The 19085-nt window shown below is 42.5% G+C and overlaps 1 protein-coding gene across 2 annotated transcripts in view; it reads right to left on the bottom strand.

Annotated features, from left to right (window-relative positions):
• LRRC49 (leucine rich repeat containing 49) overlaps positions 1–19085 on the bottom strand; it is a 303332-nt gene that overhangs the window by 273458 nt on the left and 10789 nt on the right. For both annotated transcript variants that reach the window (XM_073586941.1, XM_073586940.1), the window contains exons 3-4: positions 18904–18991; positions 14688–14912 (exon numbers count right to left, since the gene is read on the bottom strand). In XM_073586941.1, the coding sequence (XP_073443042.1) occupies positions 14688–14912; positions 18904–18991 (313 nt within the window). The remainder of the gene's footprint in view (positions 1–14687; positions 14913–18903; positions 18992–19085) is intronic.

The raw sequence follows: 19085 nt of genomic DNA, 5'->3' as shown, positions 1-19085 counted from the left end.
AATCCCAACCCTAACCCTAATCCCAACCCTAATTCTAACCCTAGCCGTGACCCGAGCCCTAACCCTAGCCCAACCCTAGCCCTAGCCTAACCCTAACCCTAGCCCTAACCCTAGCCCTACCCTAACCCTAACCGAAAAAAAAAATATTTTCTTTATTTCATTATATTGGCCTATATAAGGGAGTGATAAACGGGGGGGGGGGTTATGTACTATTTTTTTTATTTTGATCACTATGATCGTTTATCATAGTGATCAAAATAATGAATGGAATCTGCCAGCCGGAGCCGGCAGATTCCCGGCGGGCGCACTGCGCATGCGCCCGCCATTTTCAAGATGGCGGCGCCCATCGGAGGATGCCGGCGGGATGTGGGACCACCGGGAGGGGACGGAGGGCCACGCAGAGGTACCGGGGGGGGATCGGGGACCCTATTTCTCTCTCCTCTGATGTGCGATCACATCAGAGGAGAGAGAAATTAAATGTAAAATCGCTGCTTTTTTTTTTTTTTTTTTTTTCGGTCGCCGTTATAGGGTTAATAACGGCAATCGCAAAAGCGGGGGTCGGTAAAAACCGACCAATTCATGTTCTCTGGGGTCTCGGCTACCCCTGGCAGCCGAGACCCCGGAGAAAATCCGACACTGGGGGGCGCTATTCACTTAAATCACAGCGCCGTGAATTAACGGCGCTGTGGTTTTAGTACCCTTAATTACCGCCGTTAAAAGGTGTATCGGCGGTCGTTAAGGGGTTAAAGTGTTAAGTCCGTAAATCCAAAATATCTTCGGTCTGTCTAGTTTTTGTGCTCTGTTCGAAATATTACTAGGAATGTGTTCAATAGGGCTAATTTTTAATTCATTGTGATTTTTATTGTGTACAATGGAAAAGTGCCTAGAAAGTCCATGAAGAAGAAAACCTTTGCGACTGTTGTGTCTGTGTGAATTTAATCTTAGATGTAAAGTTGGGTCGTTCTTCCAACATATTGATTTTTACAATTGCATTCAATAACAAATATATTCTGTAGTACAACTAAGGTATTGATCATGAAGTTTTCTTTTGTGACAGTAGATACAAAATTATTAGATCCGTGATTGATAGTTACACAACAAGGCAGTTTTTTACACTGCATTTATAAATCGCTTTTTTGTTATTCATTTTCCCTGGTTCCATAGTATCAATCGATGGTTTCAAGAGGCTAGGGGCTAGAATATTTCTAATGGTGAGGTCGCTACGAAAAGTGATACCCAGATTTCTAGGAATAAATTCACCTAAAATAGGATCATCTAGTAGTATATGCCAATTATTCAGGATAATATAATAACAATAATAATAATAATAATATTACAGATTTCTTTGTGTTTTGAATTAAATTGTGTGATGAAGTTCATTGCATATTTATTATCTGTTGTGACCTTAATTTTGTCATTTAGTAATGACTCCTAGTTAGTGGCAAGCAAATTCTTATATGCTGTTTTAATTAGTTCTCCTTCGTATCTCTGAATGGAAAACTTATGTAATATAGCCGCTTGTTCTTTAACCCCTTTGTGACATTGGACGTACTATTCCAACCATGCGCCCTGGGACTTAATGTCCATGGACGGAATAGTACGTCATACGCGTTCATCCTCGCTCACGGGAGGAGCGCGGCTGATCGCCGCTGAATGTCAGCTGATTCTCACAGCTGACACACGGCACTTTAACCCCTGGAACACTGCGATCAAATATGATCGCAGCATTCCAGAGCCAGCAGAGGGCTTGACAGCCCCTCTGCCTTTGGATGGAAGACCCCGAGGCGGGGTCCCGATCGCTCCTATGGTAACCCGATGTCGTCATGACGACATCCGGGTTACCAGAGCTCAGAGACTTCCTACCATGCGCAATGCATGTCAGGAAGTCTCTGATGTGAGTGTGCACAGATACAGCGCTGACAGCTTATATGGCATGCAGATCTGCATGCCATATAAGCGATCAGCCTGCACAAAATGAGTGTCCCATAGTGGGACAACGTGTAAAAGTAAGAATTAAATAAAAAAAATTTTTAAAATAATTGTAAAAATATTAAATAAAATAAAAAAATAATAAAATAAAAAAAACTTTATTGTATCATTAAATCAATATTTGCATAAAAAAGATCTAAACAATGAAAGTAAACATATTTAGTATTGCCGTGTCCGTAACGACCCGACCTATAAAAACGGTCTCACTAGTTAACCCCTTTAGTGAATACTATTAAAAATTAAAAAAAGGCAAAACAACAATGCTTTATCATCATACCGCCGAACAAAAAGTGGAATAACACTTGATCAAAAAGACAGATATAAATAAACCTGGTACTGCTGAAAACGTCATCTTGTCCCACAAAACAAGCCGCCATATAACTCCATCACTGGAAAAATAAAAAAGTTATAGCTCTCAGAATAAAGCGATGCAAAAATAATTATTTTTTCAATCAAATAATTTTTATTGTATAAAAGCATCAAAACATAAAAAACATGATATAAATGAGGTATAGCTGTCATCGGGGTGACCCGAAGAATAAAACTGCTTTATCAATTTTACCACAAGCGGAGCGGTATAAACGTCACCCCCCCAAAAAAAAAAAAAAAAAATTAATGAATTGCTGGCTTTTGTTCATTCTGCCACCCAAAAATCGGAATAAAAAGCGATCAAAAAATGTCATGTGCCCGAAAACGGTACCAATAAAAATGTCAACTCGCAAGACCTCATATGACTCTGTGGGCCAAAATATGGAAAAATTATAACTCTCAAGATGTGGTGATGCAAAAACTATTTTTTGCAATAAAAAGCGTATTTTGTGTGACAGCTGCCAAACATAAGAAGCCACTATAAAAACCCGCTATAAATAGTAAATCAAACCCCCCTTTATCACCCCCTTAGTTAGGGAAAAATAATAAAATAAAAAAATGTATTTATTTCCATTTTCCCATTAGGGTTAAGGTTGGGGCTAAAGTTAGGGTTGGGATTAAGGGGTGTGTAGGGATTAGGGTTGGAGTTAGAATTGGGGGGGGTTTCCACTGTTTAGGCACATCAGGGGCTCTCCAAACGCGACATGCGTCTGATCTCAATTCCAGCCAATTCAGCATTGAAAAAGTCAAACGGTGCTCCTTCCCTTCCGAGCTCTGCCATGCGCCCTCACAGTGGTTTACCCCCACATATGGGGTATCAGCATACTCAGGACAAATTGCACAACATCTTTTGGGGTCCAATGTATCCTATTACCCTTGGGAAAATAAAAAATTGGGGACGAAAAGAACATTTTTGTGAAAAAAATAAGATTTTATATTTTTACGGCTCTACATTATAAACTTCTGTGAAGCACTTGGGGGTTCACGTGCTCACCACACACCTAGACAAGTTCATCAGGGGGTCTATTTTCCAAAATGGGGTCATTTGTGGGGAGTTTCCACTGTTTAGGCACATCAGGGGCTCTCCAAATGCGACTTGACGTCCGATCTAAATTCCAGCCAATTTTGCATTGAAAAGTTAAACGGAGCTCCTTCCCTTCCGAGCTCTGCCATGCACCCAAACAGTGGTTTACCTGCATATATGGCGTATCAGCGTACTCAGAACAAATGGTACAACAGCTTCTGGGGTCCAATTTCTCCTGTTACCCTTGGGTAAAATAAAGCAAATTGGATCTGAAGTAAATTTTTTGTGAAAAAAAGTTAAATGTTTATTTTTTAAACATTCCAAAAATTCCTGTGAAGCACCTGAAGTGTTAATAAAATTCTTGAATGTGGTTTTGAGCACCTTGAGAGGTGCAGTTTTTAGAATGGTGTCACTTTTGGGTATTTTCTATCATATAGACCCATCAAAGTGACTTCAAATGTGATGTGGTCCCTAAAGAACAAAGAATGGTGTTGTAAAAATGAGAAATCGCTGGTCAACTTTTAACCCTTATAACCTAACAAAAAAAAAAAATTGGGTTCCAAAATTGTGCTGATGAAAGGTAATGTTGGAAAATTGCAAAATTTTAGCCAAATATCCATTTTTTTCACAAAAAAACGCAAGTCATATCAAAGAAATTTTACCACTATCATGATGTACAATATTTCATGAGAAAACAATGTCAGAATCACCGGGATCCATGGAAGCATTCAATAGTTATTACCTCATAAAGGGACAGTGGTCAGAATTGTAAAAATTGGCCTGGTCATTAACATGCAAAACACCCTTGGGGGTAAATGGGTGCAACGCTGGTGGGTTTGTGCTTTGTTTCTCCGGCGTGACTCTGCATGTCTCTGCTTTAACCCTTTGCTCCTCTCCCCCTAACTAGCAGGGATACGGTTGTCTGTTACCTGTATGGATGCTGCTCAATTCCCTGCTCCGCTGAGTAGCTGTACATGTGTTGTGATGTCTTTGCTCCGCTGCATGACCATCCGCATGTGCGGTCCCTGGCTACCGCTGTGGAAGCTATCCGCGGGTTGCAAGGTCCTCTGCAGCTGGTGCATGACTTTCCACGTGGGTCCAGGCTTGCAGCTGCTGCCAGGTGCCCTAAGCATCATTTCCTGTGCTGACTGTGCTGTAATGGTTTCTGTTTGTGCTTAGGATGTGCGTGGCCACACCTTCCCTGCTTTTATTAGGGTTAGTGTGTGCACCCAACTTGCTTTCCCCAGCCTATTGCTGAGGGGCAGCTCCTATATAAAGCTACTCTTTCCTGTTGGGTGTTGCCATAGCTTTGTATTGTGTTTCTGAGTCTTGCCATGTGTGTTGGGTGTTCAGCTCCTGTTCTGCCTGCGTTCAATTCTGGGAAAGCTGATGCCTGTTCTTCCACCTGCTCTGGGGGCTGAGTACCAAGATCCGTTACTGTTTGTGTCCTGTTTTTCCATCTTTGCTGGAGGCTGCATATCCAGGCCACCTTTCTGTTGTGTCTTGTTTACCGCCTACCTGAGGGCTGCATTCTCAGGCCTGAATCCTCGATCCTGTATCTGTTCCTGTACCTGACCCTGTCTGAACTGTGTCCTCTGTGTTATGTTCCTTAAGTCCCTCTGTGTCTGGAACCCTGTACCCAGTGACTGTGAACTAACCAGGGTTCGTCTTTCAAAGATGGAGTCCAGTGTTTTTGCTGAGCATTTACTATGCTGTGCTCAGTCTGCTATGCGGTCCTAACTCCATCTGGCTCCAGTCCGGCGGTGCTTGCACCATCCCGCTTGAGTTCCTTCCTACGTCCAATGCCCGGAGCCTGACGACCGTAGTTTGGAACCTGACGACCGCTGACTGATGCCTGGAGATCTTGTCCGATGTCTGGAGCCCGAGCACGCTGTTGTTCCTGGTCCTGTGCCATCCATGTTCCAGTCGATCACCTGGGCTGCACGCCTGTGTCCCGATGTTCAGCCTCTGTCCCGATGTCCAGCCTTTGATGACGTCTGTCCTGGGTCGGTGTTTGATGTTCTCTTGCTGAGTCTGTGCTACACCTGAGGCCTGAGAGAGAGGCCATCCTAGTATGCCCATGCCAGATGACCCTGGACTGCATCAATCCGTGATGACCCCTGATCTGTGATGTCCTCCTGCTGAGCCTGTGCTACGCCTGATAGAGGTTGTCCTAGTATGCCCGTGCCAGATAACCGTGGACTGCATTAACCCGTGATGTCCTCCTGCCTTCGTCTGTTATCCTGAGATGTGTACCCTTCCTTGATGTGCGGAATCGGGAACCTGGCATAGTTATGTTCTGTTTATGTACTGTGACTTCGTTTAAGTTAACTTTATGTTTCTTCATACCTGAAGTTGTGCGGTGTCATCTAGTTCTGCATGTCACCATCTTGTCCACATGCTCAGCTGCCACAGACCCTGCTCGCTGGCCTTCACTAGTCTGGGTAGGTCCAGTGGGTCCACATTCCGTTCCCACCTGGGACGCTTGCCCCACGTCGTCATGGTCTGGGCTGCGGTCGTAACAAGGGGTTAAAATCACTCACTAAACTACAATTTTTTCTGACCTACAGAATTGGTTACTGGGAATGTTATTTAGCCATTTAATGGCCACTTATAGTGGATACAACTATTTGTATCAACTTCTTTAAAAAAGTTTTTGTTAAAATTACATTATCATTTATAAAAATGGTAATATCTAAAAAATTAATACTGTAAGGATTAAGAGGGGAAAAAGGATAATATGTTTAATTTTCTTTGGATAAACTATTTTTTATCTGGCTTTGCCACTCTTTTTAATAAGTGAGGTTATGTTTCTCTGGACAGGGAAGCATTTGTGCTTATTATCTTCCAATCTGTCAAGCATCATAGACTTTGGCTCTTTTATGTCTTCTAACCTCATTGTTGCCTTTACTGCCTTCACCAGCTAATTTGTATCTTTGGTGAAAGCATGGCTGACCTCCACAATCGTCAGAGAAGAACAATAAAAACCCATCTGAATGACACCCCTTTCGTTCATCGTCTTTTACCTCTTCTTCTGAACACTGTCACGATTCCGCCTATCGATGTGTCTGGATGCAGTAAGCAACAATTCAGACGTCCAATCTAGGGCTGGAGCTTGCTGCGCTGTGTGTAAACTGACAGTCCAGCTGCCCAGTAAGGGACAGGGTGTGTAAGGTTTCCTCCATGTGTCTCCTGTTTGGAGTATTTACCTGGCTAACGACCTGGCTCTCTGCCTCCAATTACTGCCAGTTGTAGTTTATGCTAAGTGGAGTCTGCGCGCCTTGTGTTCCTATGCTCAGATCTATTGCTATCTGACCTTGCTTCTGATCATCCGTTTGCCTAGCCCCTTTCTGTCTTGATTTGCTGCTTTCCTGGAATTCTGACCTCAGATGGTAACCTGACTATGCCTTTGTCTTACCCCTTCGTTTATTAGGAGCTCTCTTGGTATCCAACCCTGGACCTCTTGACTACATAGCCTCACTGCTCGTCCGTGAGTAGTGACTAGCGTAAAAAATGTGATGCCTTGCCTCACTGATGAGGTGCTAGGGACTTCTTTCCATCTGGACCCCTTTAACGATTTTTCAATTTCAGTCTTGATTATAGACATCATGCTTTCCATCAGGGAAGGGGATTCTTCAGCTACGGTTCTCTCAATACATGACTGACATAACCTCTTGCCTTAAGCAGACGATAGTTACACTTGCATAATGCACATTCTTTATGTTGTGTTTTGGCCTGCGCTTTCCTAGGCCTGTCCTATAATACATATATGTAAATATGGGTATTAGGTTAGACATATGCCGGCTTTTCTGAAATCAAACAGTCTTAAGCAGAAACTACCAAGGCTGGTGGCAGTGTGTCCTCAGTTGGCCTTTCAAGTTGGTTGCGATCATCCATCCTGCGATGTTCCGCAGGCTGGGATGATCCTGCTGTAAGGAGTCATTCTTATATTAACTCCTCCAGGGGGAGTCCATTTCAGGGCTACGCTCTACCTCTTCTCCTCTGGAAATGATGTCAGAGACCTGGAAGCAATCTCTGCATTTCAAGTCTGGGTGATTCATAATGACCATCAGGGTGCACTGCATCATGCCTGGAACTGCTGTAGCACCATGGATGTCACAGAGAGACACTAAACCATACTAGGCCATGCTCCCTCCCTGAAGAGATGTACCCGACAAGCACAACATATGCCCCCTCGGTGAGTCAACGTGCCATACTAGGCCATCCCCCCTGCAAGAAGTGACGTCTGCCACCACCTGGGGAAGTTACTGCGCCATATCGCACCGCGCTTCTGAAGTCCGACAGGTCTTCTCCGCCGGACATAGGGTTCGTCTTATGCTGCTAGCAACCAGCAAGCACCCCAGGTAAGATTTCTTCACCCCAGCATTGCCGTGGAAGTGCAGGTCTCCCTCAAGGACAGGAAACCACTGAAGAATATAGAGAGGCTGCGCCTTTTAACCCCTTCACCCCCAAGGGTGGTTTGCACGTTCATGACCGGGCCAATTTTTACAATTCTGACCACTGTACCTTTATGAGGTCATAACTCTGGAACGCTTCCATGGATCCCGATGATTCTGACATTGTTTTCTCGTGACATATTGTACTTCATGTTAGTGGTAAAATTTCATTCTAATAACTTGCGTTTATTTGTGAGAAAAATGGAAATTTGGCGAAAATTTTGAGAATTTCGCAATTTTACAACTTTGAATTTTTATGCCCTTAAATCACAGAGATACGGCACACAAAAAACTTGATATCTAACATTTTCCACATGTTTACTTTACATCAGCACAATTTTGGAACCAAAATTTTTTTTGTTAGGAAGTTATAAGGGTTAAAAGTTGACCAGCGATTTCTCATTTTTACAACACCATTTTATTTTTAGGACCACATCACATTTGAAGCCACTTTGAGGGGTCTATATGATAGAAAAAACCCAAAAGTGACACCATTCTAAAAACTGCACCCCTTAAGGTGCTCAAAACCACATTCAAGAAGTTTATTAACCCTTTAGGTGCGTCACAGGAATTTTTTTGAATAATTAAAAAAAAATGAACATCTAACTTTTTTTCATAAAAAAAATTCTTCAGGTTCAATTTTTTTTATTTTACCAAGGGTAACAGGAGAAATTGGACTGCAAAAGTTATTGTGCAATTTGTCCTGAGTACGCAGATACCTGATATGTGGGGGGGAACCACTGTTTCGGTGCATGGCAGAGCTCAGAATGGAAGGAGCGCCGTTTGACTTTTTCAATGCAAAATTGGCTGGAATTCAAATTGGACGCCATGTCACGTTTGGAGAGCCCCTGATGTACCTAAACAGTGGAAACCCCCTACAAGTGACCCCATTTTGGAAACTAGACCCCCCAAGGAACTTATCTAGATATGTGGTGAGAACTTTGAACTCACAAGGGCTTTACAGAAGTTTATAACGTACAGCGGTACAATTAAAAAATCATATTTTTTCCACAAAAATGATCTTTTCACCCCAATTTTTATTTTCCCAAGGGTAACAGGACCCTAAAAGTTATTGTGCAATTTGTCCTGAGTACGCTGATACCCCACATGTGGGGGTAAACCACTATTTGGGCGCATGGCAGAGCTCGGAAGGGAAGCAGCGCCATTTGACGTTTTTGGCTGGAATTGAGATCGGACACCATGTCGCGTTTGGAAAACCCCTGATGTACCAAAACAGTGGAAACCCCCCACAAATGACACCATTTTGGAAACTAGACCCCCTAAGGAACTTATCTAGATGTGTGGTGAGAACTTTGAACCCCCATGGGCGTCACAGAAGTTTATAACATAAAACCATACAATTAAAAAATCATATTTTTTCCACAAAAATGATCATTTCACCTTCAATTCTTATTTTTCCAAGGGTAACAGGACCGTAAAAGTTATTGTGCAATTTGTCCTGAGTACGTTGATACCCCACATGTGGGGGTAAACCACTATTTGGGCGCATGGCAGAGCTCGGAAGGGAAGCAGTGCCATTTGACGTTTTTGGCTGGAATTGAGATCGGACACCATGTCGCGTTAGGAAAACTCCTGATGTACCAAAACAGTGGAAACCCCCCACAATTGACACCATTTTGGAAACTAGACCCCCTAAGGAACTTATCTAGATGTGTGGTGAGCACTTTGACCCCCCAGTGCTTCACAGAAGTTTATAATGCCCGGGCGTGAAAATAAAAAATTCGTATTTTTTCCACAAACATGATCTTTTAGTCACCATTTTTTTATTTTCCCAAGGGTACCAGGAGAAATTGGACCCCAAAAGTTGTTGTCCAATTTGTCCTGAGTATGCTGATACCCCATATGTGGGAGAAAACTACTGTATGGGCACACGTCGGGGCTCGGAAGGGAAGTAGTGACGTTTTGGAATGCAGACTTTGATGGAATGGTCTGCGGGTGTCATGTTGCCTTTGGAGAGCCCCTAATGTACCTAAACAGTGGAAACCCCCCACAAATGACCCCATTTTGAAAACTAGACCCACTAAGGAACTTATCTAGATGTGAGGTGAGCACTTTGAACCCCCAAGGGCTTCACAGAAGTTTATAACACTCGGACGTGAAAATAAAAAAATCATTTTTTTCTAAAAAAAAGAAATTTTTGCCCCTAAATTTTTATTTTCCTAAGGGTAACAGGAGAAATTGGACCCCAAAAATTGTTTTGCAATTTGTCCTGAGTAGGCGGATACCCTACATGTGGGGGTAAAACACTGTTTGGGCGCATGGCAGAGCTTGGAAGGGAAGGAGCACCATTTGACTTTTTCAACTCAGAATTGGCTGGAATTGAGATCAGACGCCATGTTGCATTTGGAGAGCCCCTGATGTGCCCAAACAGTGGAAACCCCCAATTCTAACTCCAACCCCAACACACCCCTAACCCTAATCTGAGCCCTAACCCTAGCCCTAAGGCTGTGTGCACACGCTGCGGATTTTGCTGCTTTTTGGCCGCTGCGGACCCGCAGCAGTTTCTGCTGCGGTGTACAGTACCATGATTCCCTATGGGAATCAAAATCCGCAGTGCAGACGGTGCGGAATTTTCCGCGCGGATTATCTGCGGTTTTCAATCCGCAGAAAGAATTGACATGTCAATTCTTTCTGCGGATTCTCCTGCTGTTTGCCATCTCCTCTATTGAGGAGATGAAAAACCGCAGGACAAAACCGCAGAGCAATCCGCAGGTAAAACCGCAGGTCTTTTGACCTGCGGTTTCACCTGCGGATTTTACAGAATCCGCACCTAATCCGCAGCGTGTGCACACAGCCTTACCCTAACCCTAATGGGAAAATGGAGATAAATACTTTTTTTTTATTTTATTATTTTTCCCTAACTAAGGGGGTGATATCGGGGGGTTTGATTTACTATTTATGGCGGTTTTTATATTTGGCAGCTGTCGCACGCTAAAAGACGCTTTTTATTGTAAAAATAGTTTTTGCATCACCACATATTGAGAGCTATAATTTTTCCGTATTTTGACCCACCTAGTCATGCGAGGTCTTATTTTTTGCGGGACGAGTTGACGTTTTTATTGGTACCATTTTCGGGCATGTGACATTTTTTGATCGCTTTTTATTCCTATTTTTGGGACGCAGAATGAACAAAAACCAGCGTTTCATGAATTTCTTTTGGGGGGATGCGTTTACACCGTTCCGCGTGCGGTAAAATTGATAAAGCGGTTTTATTCTTCGGGTCAGTACGGTTACAGCGATACCTCATTTAGGTCGTTTTTTTAAGTTTTTGTCGGTTTTATGCAATGAAAACTATTTTATATAAAAAATAATTATTTTTGCATCGCTTTATTCTGGGAGCTATAACTTTTTTATTTTTTCACTGATGATGCTGTGTGGCGGCTCGTTTTTTGCGGGACAAGATGACGTTTTCAGCGGTACCATGGATATTTATATGCGTCTTTTTGATTGCGCGTTATTACACTTTTTGTTTGGCGGTATGATAATAAATCATTATTTTTTGCTTCGTTTTTATTTTTATTTTTTAAGGGGTTCGCTAAAGGGGTTAACTAATGGAACAGTTTTATAGGGCGGGTCATTACGGACGCGGCGATACCTAATGTGTACTTTTATTGTTTGGTTTTTTTTATTATTTCCAAAAAATGGATTTATTGGGGGAATATTTTTTTTTTTTTTCTAATTTATTTGGCGATTTTTTTTAAATTATTTTAACACTTTTTTTTATTTTTTTTTTTACTTTATTAAATAGTCCCAGGTGGGACATCACTGTCCTGTGACAGATCGCTGATCTGTCACATCACAGATCACTGTGACAGATCAGCGATCTGACACAGGCACTGCAGAAGGCTTCCTCATGCCTGCGCTTTGAGGAAGCCAGCTTCCTCAGGTCCCCGAAGGCCCCCGTCGCCATCTTGGATTCGGGGGCCTGGAGGAAAGGAGCCCCCCGCAGCAGCGCTGCACATTGCGCTGCCGTGGGGGGCTCAGGGAAGCACGGAGGGAGCCCCCTCCCTGCCGATGCTTCCCTTTAACCCCCGGTACACCGCGATCATGTTTGATCGCGGTGTGCAAGGGGTTAACGTGTCGGGGGCGGTCCGTGACTGCCCCTGACACATTGTGCCGGGTGTCAGCTGTGATAATCAGCTGACACCCGGCCGCGATCAGCGGCGCTCGTCACGTGGGCGCCGCTGATCGCGCCGACGTACTATCCCGTCCATGGGCATAGGGGCCCAGGTCCCATGGACGGGATAGTACGTCGGATGGCAGAAAGGGGTTAAAGCTCTAGGTTTCCTGTCCTTGGGTGCGGATCCGATCGCTCCATGATATTGTCGCGGGTAAGAGAAAATTGCTGTTCACAGACGCTCCCCATCCAATCTCACGGAGCTAGAGCTAGTTTGCAAAGAATAGGCAAAAATTTTAGCTTCTAGATGTGCAAAGCTGGTAGAGACATACCCAAAAAAACTATAATTGCAGCAGAAGGGTGGTCCTACAAAGTATTGACTCAGGGGGGCTGAAAAATGCACAAAACAATCTTCAGATCTATATTTTTAAAATATATAGAAAACCATGTATCATTTCCATGACATCACAAATATTCGGTACTTAGTGTTGGTATAGCACATACAACCTCAACAAATGCATTTAAGTTTGTTGGTGTAATGTGAAAAAATGTGGAAAAGTTAACAGTGTTTGAATACTTTGTAAAAAGGATACTGAAAACAATCTTGGCTCAATTGTTTGACAGAAATATGTACTTCTCTGTGCATTTTTAGAAAAGTCTAACTGCATGGTTGAGATGTTTAAAATCCACTGAAACAATTTCATGTACATAAATTTTCTTTTTCCAGTGCATGTGAATTTGCTAATTTACACCAATTACAGTTATTAGTATTCAGCTACAACTCCAGATGTCTCTCCACAGCTCCGTAGATAGACAATGCCAACCTAAAGCTTACGTTCACCCTTGTTAATAAAGAAAAATATTAAACACAGCTGCATTTATACAAACACCATAAAGTAGTATGGCAAATCAAATGAAGATGCTGAACTTTTTCAATTCAGCTTTCAGTCGTCTTTGCTTCTGGAAACTGTAATGACTCAAGTCAATTGCTCCAGCAATAAATAAAAGCATGTATCAAGGAAGGTGGCCTCAAATGGAGGCACCCTAATCAACCTGGCTTGATTGAGAACCCAGAGGATAGATGTTTTAGAAAGGTTTTGGGCGACAAACCCTTTCCACAGAGACATTAATCAAATAAGACTGGTCTTCTCAGCACAGCATCTCAAGGACTGGAGCACAAATATGCCGCAGTGGTGGAGGTCCGGAGTCTTACTAGGTGGCCTATAAAAGGGACTAGGTCAGCAGGATTTCACCCCAAACTGTTTATATGTCCAGAAGGGGCAGCAGTGGGCGGGAATAGAGCTGGAGTGACCAAGGCTTGAGTTCAACAGCCTCATTTATATATCAATTCAAATGCTGATTTCTCAGTAATGGAGGAATGGACTGGCTATGTACAGGTATTGCTGGACTTGTCTTTGAAAGAGCTACAGATGCATACAGATAATTTAGGGGATTAAATCCTGCTAAAAGATTACTTTTAATACAAAGGCAAGAGTGACTGAAGACAAAGGGGTATTCCCATCTCCAATATCCTATCCCAATATGTAGTAGGTGTAATAATAATATTAGTTAATACCTCCAATTAGAAATGTATAGTTTTTATGATTTGCTATGTCTCTTTCATGTGCAGGCATTGCAGGACCCTAGGTATTCCTGGTTACGACCAATAGCAACTAATTGTCACTTTATCAGTGGTCGTAACCATGGATACCCAAGGTCCTGCAATGCCTGATTTGAAAAAAAAAAAAGAGACATACTAAATCAGAAAAACTACACTACATTTGTAATTGAAGGTATTTGCTAATATTATTATGATTATTATTGCAGTTTGGAATACACTTTTAAATCACCAGCCCAGCTTTTTTTTTATTGCAGTGCTGAACTGGTGCTACTACTTTAAGTTCCCTGCCCTTAAGGCCCCTTTACATTTAGTGATGCACCAGTGATCCCGACCACGATATGACCCGGTCAGGATTGATGGTGCATCGCTAAGTGGTCGATAGTGAGCTGCCAAGCAGGCAGATTTCACTAGTGACGCAGCGATGCAGCAGCGGTCGTTACTTACCTTTCAGATGCGGCGACCATGATGTCCTCCGTCCGCGTCCACGCGTCGCTCGTCGGCGCCAGCAGGAAGCGCCCGACAAGAAATGGACCTGTGCGATCAGCGACAGACAGGGGGAGCCGGTCGGAGGTAAGTATCACACATAGCGATATCGCTAGCAATATTGCTGCTGCATCACAAAATCGGTGACGCTTTAGCGATATTGCTAGCGATATCGCTATGTGTAAAACCCCCTTTAGTCTCATACTTATCAGCCGCTGTCTTCCTCTTATCAGCGCCATTCCGGTCGGTCTCCAGCAGTTTGCACCAGTGTTTGCTGGAGCTTTCTGGGAGGCACAATTCAGTGTACGTCTATGGGACCCAGAATGAGTCTCTCATACACTTACATCGAGAGATTGAGACCGTTACCCTCTGAACTACAATCAGTCAGAAGTAGCGGACACAAGATGGAGATGTGGGACAGAAACAGTGATAGGAAAAGCTGAAGACAGTGACTTGTAAGTATAATACTAGCGTCAGGGAACTTAGACTAGTAGCGCCACCCCAGCACTAAAATAGAAAAACAGTAACAAATAAATGCTGGTGCTTTAATAATTTACGTCAAAGCTTTTTTCTCTTATATAGAATCACCAGGTACTCTTCACCTACCTTTTGATTGATGCACATCCTCATTGTTGTTATTTGGACTTGTACAACGGGGGACAGATCTGGATCTGCTTTTTTTGACGCTGTGGCCTGAAAGCTCTCCTAATGCTCCCACTGATACAGAGTCCCTGCCATATCTTGATGCAGGGCCATAAACATCAGTTATATTAGAAGATAAGGGAATATATGGAGGCTTATTCCGACTCAGGGGACTTGAAAGTCTTCCATCTAGTAGGGAGAAAAAAAACATTACAGTAATCAGTGTGCAAGTACTAAGAAAATAACTAAATGAGAAAAAAAAACAACGGCAGATGAAAAACCGCACAGTACACTTTTTCCTGCTTTAGAACAACATGGTAAATTTATCTTTAAAATAAAGTGTATCGTGAAAACACTTACACTAAATCAGCAGAAAACAGACTGACCCTATGGATAACAGCAACATATCAGTGCAGACATTTACTTAGTAACTTACATATATAATATAATGGGTTCTAATATCATCCACATTTATTATCTCTGCGCCGTTCACATTGCTTGTCAGACAAACCCCTTTAGCGTTTTTGTGATTTTTCCTAAGCAGATAATTAGTAAAATTTAAAAAAAATAATAAATAATAGTGTAAGGGGAAACATGTTTGAAGTGCAGTCCAAAAAAAAAACAAAAAAACAGAAGTATAATTAAAATACTGCCCACAGGCAGCAATATACGGTAGCTAAAGTATACACGTGGTCAAAATTGTTGGTACCCCTCGTTTAATGACAGAAAAACCCAAAGTGGTCACAGAAATTACTTGAATCTGACAAAAGTAATAATAAATCAAAAATCTATGAAAATGAACAAATTAAAGTCAGACATTGCTTTTCAACCATGCTTCCACAGAATTTAAAAAAAAAATAAAACTCATGAAATAGGCCTGGACAGAAATGATGGTAGCCTTAACTTAATATTTTGTTGCACAACCTTTTGGGGCAATCACTGCATTCAAACGATTCCTGTAACTGACAATGAGACTTCTGCACCTCTCGGCAGGTATTTTGACCCACTCCTCAAGAGCAAACTGCTCCAGTTGTCTCGTGTTTGAAGGTTGCCTTTTCCATATGGCATGTTTCAGCTCTTTCCAAAGATGCTCAATAGGATTTAGGTCAGGGCGCATAGAAGGCCACTTCAGAATAGTCCAATGTTTTCCTCTTAGCCATTCTTGGGTGTTTGTAGCTGTGTGTTTTGGGTCATTATCCTGTTGCAAGACCCATGACCTGTGACTGAGACTAAGTTTTCTGACACTGTGCAGCACATTTCTCTCTAGAATCCCTTGATATTTTTGAGATTTCATTGTACCCCACACAGATTCTAGACACCCTGTGCCAAATGCAGCAAAGCAGCCCCGGAACATAACAGAGCCTCCTCCATGTTTCCCAGTAGGGACAGTGTTCTTTTCTTGATATGCTTCATTTTTCTGTCTGTGAACATAGAGTTGATGTGCCATAAAGTTCCATTTTTGTATTATCTGTCTATAGGACATTCTCACAGAAATTTTGTGGCTTGTCAACATGTAGTTTGGCAAATTTCAGTCTGGCTCTCCTATAATTTTTTTCAACAATGGTGTCCTTATTGGTTGTCTCCCATGAAGTCCATTTTGACTCATGCAACGACAGATGGTGCAATCTGACACTGATGTTCCGTGAGATTGTAGTTCACCTTTAATCTGTTAAGACGTTTTTCTGGGCTCTTTTGTTATCATTCGTATTATCGCTTTCTTTGATCTGTCATTAATTTTCCTCCTGCGGCCACGTCCAGGGAGGTTGGCTACAGTCCCATAGAGTTTACATTTCTGAATAATATGTGCAACTGTAGTCACAGGAACATCAAGCTGCTTGGAGATGGTCCTATAACTTTTACCTTTAACAAGTTTGTCTATAATTCTCTTTCTAATCTCCTGAGACAACTCTTTCCTTCGCTTCCTCTGGTCCATATTGAGTGAAACACACCATGTCGCCAAACAGCACAGTGAGTATCTGTAGCCCCCTATACAGGCCCACTCACTGATTCCAAGATTGTAGACACCTGTGATGCTAATTAGTGGACACACCTTGATTTAACATGTCCCTTTTGTCACATTATTTTCAGGGGTACCATCATTTTCTGTCCAGGCCTATTTCATGAGTTTTATTTTTTTTTAAATTCTGTGGAAGCATGGTTGAAAAGCAATGTCTGACTTTCATTTGTTCGTTTTCATAGATTTTTGATTTATTATTACTTTTGTCAGATTCAAATTATTTCTGTGACCATTGTGGGTTTTTCTGTCATTAAATGAGGGGTGCCAACAATTTTACCAGGTGTGTATGCTCGCCCTCTCTACATGCTCAGTGCTTCCCACTCATTTTCTATTTATCATGGTTGCAGACGTCACATCCAGTATATCCTTTGTGACTGCTGCAGCCAGTCAGAGCTCAGCAGTATATGGCCTATCGGTTAGCTTCAGTGGTTAGGTGGGGAATATACAACAACTTCAGCAGCTAAGGTAATTAATAATAATAACAATAATTTTATTTATATAGCGCCGACATATTCCGCACAGCACTTTACAGGTGAAGAGAAGCAGGGAGAAGCGGGGTGGCAGCGCTGGAACAGCGGGGAGCACAAGGGTTAGTATATGTTGTTTAATCATGATGGATTTATTGCTGCCTGCGGGCAATTTTTTTTCGTGAGATAGATCTTTAAAAGAGGTTGCTAAAATGTCCCATATAAAATAATAATAATAAAAAACACACACTCTCCCTGGACCAGCAGCATTCTGCTAATTGGCTGCTGCCTTCACAGTTCCACCAGACCGAAATATTCTGTGTGAAAAAAGTGTGAAGGCTATAGCTCAGTGTGACATAAGTGCTGGAATCCAAGGGGGAACATTTCTCTTTGCGTAAATGGTCAAGCCCGACATGCCAAGGTGAGGAGACTATGAAGCCGCAATGCTCTTCTGCGAAATATGCAAATTGTCTCTTCAGAGAGGAAGAGGACTAAAACTCTAGTGCCACCTATAGGAAGTAGCAATCCTAAAAGAGAGTCAATACTGGCTTTTAGGATTGTTATTTCCTATAGGTGGCGCTAGAGTTCTAGTCCTCTTCCTCTCAGAAGAGACAATTTGCATAACTGATGGGAGACACGGTGCCGACATCCCTGGAATGTGTTAACCCCTGGGACACTTCATGCTACCTTGTGAAGGCCTCTTCATGGCATTGCTCACGTGCTCTCCTTACCAATTGCATCCAGGACAAAAGCAAAACTTGTTAATGAAGAGGACAGACCTCTATTCCATCCCCCAATGCCATCTTGCTCGGCACCATGACAGCTTTTGACAGCAGTGATGTGAAGTCAATGGGACATCTATAGGTGGACATCTGGTTCGTAGCCCAATATCTTACAATAAGGTGTTTGCGTTTGACATGTTAGGCATAGTGTGCAATTTCACTCGCATTACAGAATGGATCACTACTAGCTATTCATTGACTCTGATAAGACCACGTGGACAACAGCAAGTAGAGAGCTTCATCCAGGCATTGTTACACTAGCCCTTCTCCCAGGATCATGTTGTGGGCAGGCATAATCGATGGTCGCCAGACCTCACTAGTCAACTAGTGATAAAGCCATTACTCAAGTGTCCCAGTAGCCATTTTTCAACACAACGTTTGCAATACTATGAGCAGCCTGCAAGACCGTGGCTGGCAGCGTCTCCGGCCTTGTCTCCAATCAAGCACATCTAGGACGTCATTAGAAGGCAAATGCAAAGTGAGCTGTCAGTGACAGATTCTGGTCATTTGCCCGCCAATGTGCATTCCTCACTGATAACACGCCAAGGCAAATAACTGCAAGAATTTCTGCACATGGCACTCATACTTGATATTGTATAAATCAAGATGTTATGAAATTTTGGTTTACTTTTTTTTTTTTTTTTTTTTTTTTATCATCATCATCATCACAATATTAACAAGAGGAGAATTTCGAGGTTAGATGGTGGCCTTGGCAGTAACACAAACTTTGCAGTCAGACATCACACTGCAGTTGCAACATTGTAGCGTAATGCAAGAGGTACAAAAAAAAAAAAAAAAAAAATGGCTCCAGCTTTTTTGCTACTTATTGACTGCATAAATTTGTCTACAGCACAGAAAAGCCTTTTGGTAGAGCTCTAATACCAGCAATGTAATTCATCCGTAGCCCCTCATACCTTGCTTTCCATGAACGTTCCTCTCCAGGTCATGCTGAGGAGGTCGGTTGCTGAGGGGCGCTGTATCCTTACTTAACCTGAAGTCAAACTGCAAAGAGCAGAGGAGTTTGTGAAAACCACCCGAAGTCACATATATATGTAATGCAGCGGTAATACACTTATGCAGTGATGAGGCAGTGGCC

Source organism: Dendrobates tinctorius, unplaced genomic scaffold, assembly GCF_039654945.1.
Source record: "Dendrobates tinctorius isolate UK_male_01 unplaced genomic scaffold, ASM3965494v1 ptg000097l, whole genome shotgun sequence".
Classification (NCBI taxonomy): domain Eukaryota; kingdom Metazoa; phylum Chordata; class Amphibia; order Anura; family Dendrobatidae; genus Dendrobates; species Dendrobates tinctorius.
Note: the sequence above shows the minus strand (reverse complement) of the source record. Positions and strands in the feature narration are given on the sequence as shown.